Source organism: Carlito syrichta, unplaced genomic scaffold, assembly GCF_000164805.1.
Source record: "Carlito syrichta isolate Samal-C Ts95f unplaced genomic scaffold, Tarsius_syrichta-2.0.1 Scaffold90671, whole genome shotgun sequence".
In the NCBI taxonomy this organism is placed as follows: domain Eukaryota; kingdom Metazoa; phylum Chordata; class Mammalia; order Primates; family Tarsiidae; genus Carlito; species Carlito syrichta.
This window is the reverse complement of record NW_007034767.1, coordinates 1,776-10,795: the sequence shown is the minus strand read 5'-3', so window position 1 is coordinate 10,795 and position 9,020 is coordinate 1,776. Positions and strand designations below refer to the sequence as shown.

Here is a 9,020-nt window from a genome sequence, read left to right as displayed (position 1 = left end):
GAGTGCAGTGGCCGCTCCCGGCCACCGCAGCCTCGACCTGCTGGGCTCCGGCGATCCTTCCACCTCAGCCTTCCAAGTAGCTGGAACTACAGGCGTGCACTACCACGCCCAGATAGTTTTTCTTTATTTATTGTAGAGATGAGGGCTCACCAAGTTACCCAGGCAGGTCTCGAACCCGCAGGCTCAGGCAATCCACCCACCTCAGCCTCCCAAGGCATGGGATTACAGGCTGAGCCCCCGAGCCCGGCTAGGCTTTATTAATTCATAAAACTGTACTGCTGACCCTTGAACAACAGAGGCTGAACTGTATGCGACTACTTATATGTGGTTTCCCCCTCATCAATATATTGAAAATATTCTTGGAGATTTGTGACAATTTGAAAAAACTTGCAGATGAATCATATGGCCTAGTAGTATCAAAAAATTAAGAAAAAGTTGTCATGAATGCATACAACTGTTTTATCTTTTGTTACCATAAAATATACACAAGTCTATTATACATTAGAATTTATCAAAACTTATGCACACAAACCCTTACAAACCATACATGACGCCATTTGCAGTCAAGGGAAATGTAAACAAACACAAATATACAGTACTAATATTATAACTGCATAAAATTAAGTGCAGTACATACTGTATTACTGTAATAACCTAACAGCTACCTCTTATACTTATTGCAGTGAGTTACTGTTCCCAGTATCCGCTTAAAACACCATGTGATGCTAATCATCTCTGCATAAGTTCATCTCTCCAGTAAACTGCATACCACAGTAAAAAGTGATCTCAGGCCAAGCGTGGTAGCTCACGCCTGTAATCCCAACACTTTGGGAGGCTGAGGTGAGGACTGCCTGAGCCCGCGGGTTCGAGATCAGCCTGGGCAACTTGGTAAGACCTCAAATATACAATAAATTAAAAAAAAATTAGCCAGGCGTGTGCCTGTAGTTCCAGCTACTTGGAAGGCTGAGGCAGAAGGACCGCCTGAGCCCCTCAGGCCGAGGCTGTGGTAGCCATGAGCGTGCCAATTCACTCTAGCCTGGGCGACAGAGTGAGACTCCAACTCAAAAACGGAAAAAAAAAAAAAGAAAAAAGAAAAGTGATCTCCTGTGGGTCTCTTGTGTTTTTTTGTTTAGTACAACACTGCAAGACCCATATGAAGGGCCACTAGTGATGATGGAAGTGTTCCCAAGGAGCAGACAAAAGTCATGATATTGTAATAAAAAGCTGAATTGCTTGGTATATCATAGATTAAGGTCTGCAGTTACCCGCCATTTCAAGAGAAATGAATCCAGCAATAAACTACTGTAAAAAAACAAAACAAAAGGAAATCCATGAAGTTGTTATTGCCACTATGATAGCAGATGCAAACATTGTGCTATGACGGCGGTTGCAAAACTTGTGCACATTTTCTGAAATATCTTTTTACCTCATGTTGAAAATGCAGTTTATTTTTATTTTTTATTTTTTTGAGTTGGAGTCTTACTTTGTCGCCCAGACTGGAGTGCAATGGCCACTCCCGGCCACCACAGCCTCAACCTGCTGGGCTCTGGTGATCCTTCCACCTCAGCCTTCCAAGTAGCTGGAACTACAGGCTGAGCCCCTGAGCCCGGCTGCAGTTTTTTTTTAAAAGCAGGATTTTTATTTTTTTGAGTTGGAGTCTGTCACCGAGACTGGAGTGCAGTGGCATGCTCCTGGCCACTGCAGCCTCAACCTGCTGGGCTCCAGCGATCCTTCCACCTTGGACTTCCAAGTAGCTGTAACTACAGGTGCATGCTACCACACCCGGCTAAAAAGCAGAATTTATTGAGAGGACAGAAAAGCTCCCACTGTGGGAGGGTCCCCAGAGGGTTGCCCAAAAATGCAGCTTTTACGTAAGTCCAAGATTGCTGTAACAAAGGCATACCTACAGACTCTAATAAGATTAGAGAAAAAGCAGCCACCTGACAATGTAAAGCAAAAGGAAGGTGAAGGATCTAAAGGTGGAGAATTTAATGCCAGCAACGGATAGTTTGATAATTTCAGAAAGAGATCTGTCTGGTTTAAAAATGTCAAGATACAGAAGATGCTCCTCTGTGGACCAAGAGACAGCAAACGAGTTCCCAGGCACCAATAAGAAAATCACTAAGAAAGGACATCATCTGAACAGGTTTTTGATGCAGACAAAAAGTACTTTATTCTGGAAAAAAGTGCCACGAAGGACATTTATTAGTAAGTAAGAGAAAGGAGCACCAGAATTTAAGGCAGGCATAAGGCTAACTCTATTGCTCTATTGTTTTGTGCAAATGCAGTCAGGTTTATGATCAGGACTGCCCTTACCTATAATGCTGCTAACCCCTGACTGAGACTTGAAGGGAAAAGATAAACACCAGCTGCCAGTCTAGTGGTTGTACAAGGAGGTCCGGACAACGAGAACACTTTTTCTGTATTACTTTCACTGATATTTTGTCTCTGAAGTCTGGAAGTACCTTGACAGAAGGGGATTACCCTCTAAAGTTCTTCTGATGTTAGATGATGCCCCTGGACACCCAGAACCCCCTAAGTTCAACACCAACAGTGAAGAGGTCTACTTGCCCCCAAACATAATGTCTCTAAGTCGGTCTCTAGATCATAGGGTCACATAAGGACCTGTAAAGGCTCATTAGGCCAGGCTTGGTGGCTCAGCCGGTAATCCCGTGCTTTGGGAGCCCGCGGGTTCGAGACCCACCTGGGCAACTTGGCAAGACCTCATCTCTACAATAAATCAAAAATTAGCCAGGCGTGGTAGCGTGTGCCTATAATTCCAGCTACTAGGAAGGCTGAGGTGGAAGGATCGCGAGAGCTCAGCAGGTCAAGGCTATGGTGGCCGGGAGCGGCCACTGCACTCCAGTCTGGGCGACAGAGTGAGACTCCAACTCAAAAAAATAAAATAAAATAAAATAAATAAAGGCTCATTAACACATGGTACTCTACGTACATTGCCAATGTTATGGAAGAGAACCTAGAGAGAACATGACAAAGTCTGGAAGGATTACACCACTGAATATGCCATCATTGCTACAGAGAAAGTCATGAAAGCCATCAAGCTCCAAACAATAAATTCCTGCAGGAGAAAACTATGTCCAGATGCTGTGCATGACTTCAAGGATTTATAACAGTGCTAATAAAGGAAATCATGAAAGAGACACTGGATATGGCTGGAAAGGTGGTGGTGGTGGTAGGGAGGTAAAAGGTTTTAAGATATGAATCTTAGAAAAATTAAAGAGCTGGTCAGGCTCGGTGGTTCAGCCTGTAATCCCAGCACGTTGGGAGGTGGAGGTGAGTGGACTGTCTGAGCCCATGGGTTGAACACCATCCCAGGAAACTTGGCGGGACCTTGTCTCTATCTACAATAAATCAAATATTAGCCAAATGTGGTAGCGTACGCCTGTAGTTCTGGCTACTTAGAAGGCTGAGACGGAAGGACCGCCAGAGCCCAACAGGTTGACGCTGGGATGGCCGTGAGTATGCCACTGCTCTCCAGCCTGGGCAACAGAATGAGACTCCAACTCGGAAAAAAGAAAAAAAAAAGAAAAGAAAGAAAAGAAAAATTAAAGAGCTAACAGAGGCCAGGTGCATTGGCTCACGCCTGTAATTCTAATACTCTGGGAGGCCAAGGTAGGAGGACTGCCTGAGTCCAGGAGTTCGAGACCATCCTAGGCAACACAGCAAGACCTCATCTCTACAAAAAAAAAATAAAAAAATTAGTCAGGCATGGTAGTGTGTGTCTATAGTCCCATTACTTAGGAAGCTGAGGCAGAAGGGTAACCTGAGCCCAGAAGGTTGAGGCTACGATAAGCCATAATCATGCCACTACACTCCAAGGCTGGGTGACAGAGTGAGACTCTGACTCAAAAAAAAGAGGGGGAGCTGGGCTCAGTGGCTCAGCCTGTAATCCCAGCACTTTGGGAGGCCGAGGCGAGTGGACTGCCTGAGCCCATGGGTTCGAGACCAGCCCAGGCAACTTGGTGAGACCTCGTCTCTACAATAAAATAAAAAATAGCCAGGTATGGTAGCATGTCTGTAGTTCTGGCTACTTAGAAGGCTGAGGTGAAGGATCACTGGAGCCCAGCAGGTCGAGTCTGGGGTGGCCATGAGCGTACACTCCAGTCTGGGCAAAGGAATAAGACTCCAACAACCCTCCCCCCCAAAAAAAAGGGGAGGAAGCAAGTAATAGACACCACACCAGAGGAATAAAAAGATGACTTGAATGAGATGAGTGCTTCCAAAGCAATGCCAGCAATGAGAAAGAAGCTATAGAAGAAGCAGTGCTAGAAAACAAACTGGTATTATACACTCTGGCAGAAAGGTTCCAATTCTTCTTTTTTAGGGGGGTCAGAGTCTCACTCTGTTGACCAAGCTGAAGTGCAATGGCACTCTCACCACCACTGAAGCCTCGACCTGCTGGGCTCAGGAAATCCTTCTGTCTCAGTCTTCCAAGTAGCTGGATCTACAGGCATGCACCACGCCTGGCTAATTTTGTTTTGATTTATAATACAGACAAGGGCTCACAAGTTGCCCAGGCTGGTCTCGAACCCCTTGGTTCAGGCAATCCTCTTGCCTCTTTTTCCCAAAGTGCTGGGATTACAGGTGTGAGCCACCATGCCCGACTGGTTCCAATTATTCAATACTGCTTTTGACTTCTTTTACCACATGAATCCTTCTATGACAGGAATACTGAAACTAAAGCAAACAGTAGAAGAAAGATTGGTTCTGGATAGAAACTTTTAGAGAAATGAAAAACAAGTCAGATAAAAATTATGATGTATTTCCAATGAGTTACACCAAGTATGCCTGACTATCCCGCCTCCCTTTCCATCGCCGCTGCCACCAGAGACAGCAAGACCAATCCCTCCTTTTCCTCCACTGAGTACTCAACATAAAGGTAAAGCTGAAGACCTCTATGGTGACCCTCTCCCACTTAATGAATAGTAAATATATTTTTTCTTATGATTTCCTTAGTAACATTTTTTTCTCTAGCTTCCTTTATTTTAAGAATACAGTATATAATACTTATGATGTATAAAATATGTTAATTGATTATATTATTGGTAAGGATTTCCATCAACAGGAAGTTGTAAGTTTTTGGGAAGTCAAAACTTACATGTGGATTTTCCACTGCTTGGGGGTTGATGCCTCTACCCCCCATGTTGTTCAAGGGTCAGCTGTATACCTAAGGCAACCAATTATCAGTATTTTAACCAGATACAGTTGAATTTTATTTTATTTTATTTTATTTTGAGTCAGAGTCTCACTCTATCGCCCAGGCTGGAGTGCAGTGGCAAGCTCATGGCCACTGCAACCTCAATCTGCTGGGCTCAGGCAAACCTTCCTCCTCAGCCTTCCAAGTAGCTGGAACTGCAGGTGCGCACCACCATGCCTAGTTAATTTTTTGATTTATTGTATAGACAAGGTCTTGCCAGGTTACCCAGGCTAGTATCAAACTCATGGGCTCAGGCAATCCTTTCGCCTCAGCCTCCCAAAGTGCTAGGATTACAGGTGTGAGTCACCATAGCTGGCTCAGGTACTTAAAATCAAAGCATACTAAAATTTGGACAGACGAGTTCGCATGTACACCTTACATGTACATACCACATAATGGTCATTTTTGGATATAACCCATTCTGTACTGCCCTTGAGTCTCATGGCCAATAATAGAATTATATCAAAGATTCAAGTCAAGCAAGGAGGAAGGTAAGTATTAAGTACAGTTGGCCAGCTATATTCGTGGGTCTCGCATCCACAGATTCAACCAGTAATGGACTAAAAATACTATTTTGGGGGAAAAACAATACAACATTAAAACACAAATAAGAAAACAACAGTATAGTAACTATATAGCATTTATCCTGTAAGAAACATTGCAAGTAATCTAGAGATAATTCAGTGTACAGAAGGATGTGCGTAGGTACACAAACACGCCATTTCATGTATAAGGGACTTGAGCATTCATGAATTTTGGTATCCAAGAGGAAGGTACTGGAACTAATCAGCATGCGGAATCAATTGTGTGTAGGTATGTATGCCCAAAGCCATTTCAGAGCAAGAAAAAATATAAAATTTGATTTGAATCTATGATATATTATGTGATGTTGGGGTAGATTTGTCAGTCTGTTTTTTTGTTTTGAGGTGGAGTCTCACTCTGTTGCCCAGACTGGAGTGCAGTGGCCACTCCTAGCCACCGCAGCCTTGACCTACTGGGCTCTGGCGATCCTTCTGCCTCAGCCTTCCAAGTAGCTGGAACTACAGGCGCGTGCTACCATGCCCAGTTAATTTTTGATTTATTGTAGAGATGAGGTCTCACCAAGTTGCCCAGGCGGGTCTCGAACCCGCGGGCTCAGGCAATCCACTCATCTCAGCCTCCTAAGGCGCAGGATTACAGGCTGAGCCATCGAGGGTTTGTCAGCTTTTTAATAAATTAGTATTAAAAACAAGTGGACTCTGCTGGGCATGGTAGTATGTGCCTGTAGTCCCAGCTACTCAGAAGGCTGAGGCAGGAGGATTGCTTGAGGCCAGGTCTTGGTAAAATAGACTGTGTCATCCTATTAAAAAAAAAAAAGGCCAGGCTCAGTGGCTCAGCCTGTAATCCCAGTACTTTGGGAGGCCGAGGCGAGTGGATTGCCTGAGCTCACGGGTTCAAGACCCACATGGGCAACTTGGCGAGACCTCATCTCTACAGTAAAAATTAAAAAATAGCCAGGCGCATGCCTGTAGTTCCACCTACTTAGAAGGCTGAGGCGGAAGGATCACCAGAGCCCAGCAAGTCGAGGCTGCGGTGGCCAGGAGCATGCCACTTGCACTCCAGTTTGGGCAACAGAGTGAGACTCCAACTCAAAAAAAAAAAAAAAAAAAAAAGACCCATGCGGTGGATAACTGTTGGACTAGAAGCTTCTGAAGAGGGCAGGCTTCTAAGTACAGGTTATTTCCACCTGTTACTGTATCCTATATTAAACCTTTTCGGACAACGAAGACTACATTATGCAGCCACAAAAAGGAAACACATGGGAAAAAAGAATTTTATTTTACCTGGCCTACTCACCTAGCAATGCGATTATTGTCTGTCTTCCGGACTCTGCGGATGGCTGTGATATTGGCCCGCATGAGGTAGTGCTGAGCTAAATCTGCAAATCCAAGAATAGAGATGGCAATCTGGATTCTGAACTGGTTTTATCTTCAAAGTACTGTTACCATCACGCATTTATTATGTGTATGCCAACATGAAGGGAAAAAAATTACCTAGTCATGTCTACCTCAAAGATAGGCTGGAAAAATTAAGTCTCACCTGAGATGCCCTTTTCTGTGATGACCACATCAGGTTTCAGTTGGATAATGTCCTCACAGAGCTGCTGGATGTATTCTTCCTCCATTTGGAGGATTCGGGTGAAGTCTTCCTCTCGCGTAATCTCAATGTCAGTCTGTGCGGTAAATAAAAAGTCACTCTGACTTAAACATCCCTGGACAGGGCCAGGCATGGTGGCTCAGGCCTATAATCCTAGCACTTTGGGAACCAGAGGGAGGAGGATCACTTGAATCCAGAAGTTTGAGACCAGCCTAGGAAACATAGCAAGATCTCCTCTCTATAAAAAAATCAAATTATCTGGGTATGGTGGCACGCACCTGTAGTTCCAGCCACTAGGAGGCTGAGGCAGAACGATCTCCTGAACCCAAAAGACTGAGGCTGTGGTGAGTCGTGATTGTGCCACTGCACTACAACATAGGTAACAGAGTGAGGCTCCAACTCGGGGGAAAAAAAAATCCACGGAATGGTGAAACTCTTTAGGATCTTATTATACTCCCTCCACCCAGCTCTCTCACAAATCCCAGAGTTAGAATCATGCTAAAGCCATGCTCGGTTTAACTCTAGCTATCCATCTAGTTTAATTCCTTTTATTATAACACAACAGGAACTCAGAGTCACATAGCAATTAGCTGTGAGTCTGGTCTAAGGTTTCTGACCATTCAGTGCTGTGTTACCCCTGTCCTGCCAACATGCAAAGAAATTCTAGGCCTTAATTATTCTCACTAATTAAGCCGATTCTTATTCTCTCCAAGGATGCTAAGAGGTTTGTGAGCCTCCTGCTCCCTAGAAATTCTCCATTAGTACTTCAAACCTAAATTAATTCCTACTTTATGTTCTCCCACTATTAGAAAAGGTGGCATGATAGTATAAAACTGACCCAGACAGGACTGGGTTCAAATCTTGATTTGGCCAGTACTTACCAGCTGTGTTCCTCAGGCAATTAACCTAACCTCTCTGTTTCAGATCCCTCATCTGTAAAATGGAGTCAACAAGGATTATTCTGGCTGGGTGCGGTGGCTCACACCTATAATCCCAGCACTTTGGGAGGCTGAGGTGAGAGGACTGCCCTAGTACACAGATTGGAGACCAGCCTGGGCAACTTGGTGAGACCTCATCTCTACAATAAATCAAAAAAATTAGCCGGGCATAGTGGCGTGTGCCTGTAGTTCCAGCTACCTGGAAGGCTGAGGTGGAAGGATCGCCTGAGCCCAGGAGGTCAAGGCTGTGGTGGCCAGGAGTGTGCCACTGCTCTCCAGTCTAGGTGACAGAGGTGAGACTCCCAACTCAAAAATAAAAAATAAAGGACTGTTCTAAGAGTTACTGGACATAACTAGCACAGAGAAGGCATGCAATAAACTCATCTTTTATTTTACCTTGACAATATTAGCAGTTAGATTTTTGCACCCACTTTAAGAAATAGGGTCAGGGCCGGGCTCAGTGGCTCAGTCTGTAATCCCAGCACTTTGGGAGGCCGAGGCGAGAGGACTGTCTGAGCCCGCGGTTTCAAGACCTGCCCGGGCAACTTGGCGAGACTTCATCTCTACAATAAAATCAAAAACTAGCCAGGCGTGGTAGTGCGCGCCTGTAGTTCCAGTTACTTGGAAGGCTGAAGTGGAAGGATGGCCAGAGCACAGCAGGTCGAGGTTGTGGTGGCCAGGAGTGTGCCACTGCACTCCAGTCTGGGCGACAGAGTGAGACTCCAACT

At 44.8% G+C, this 9,020-nt stretch overlaps 1 protein-coding gene across 1 annotated transcript in view; it reads right to left on the bottom strand.

Moving 5' to 3' along the window:
* Positions 1 to 9,020, bottom strand: part of CCT3 (chaperonin containing TCP1 subunit 3) — a 14,351-nt gene that overhangs the window by 3,656 nt on the left and 1,675 nt on the right. Inside the window, exons 3-4 of the mRNA XM_008059113.2 lie at positions 7,298 to 7,430; positions 7,055 to 7,136 (exon numbers count right to left, since the gene is read on the bottom strand). Coding sequence (XP_008057304.1) covers positions 7,055 to 7,136; positions 7,298 to 7,430 — 215 coding nt within the window. The remainder of the gene's footprint in view (positions 1 to 7,054; positions 7,137 to 7,297; positions 7,431 to 9,020) is intronic.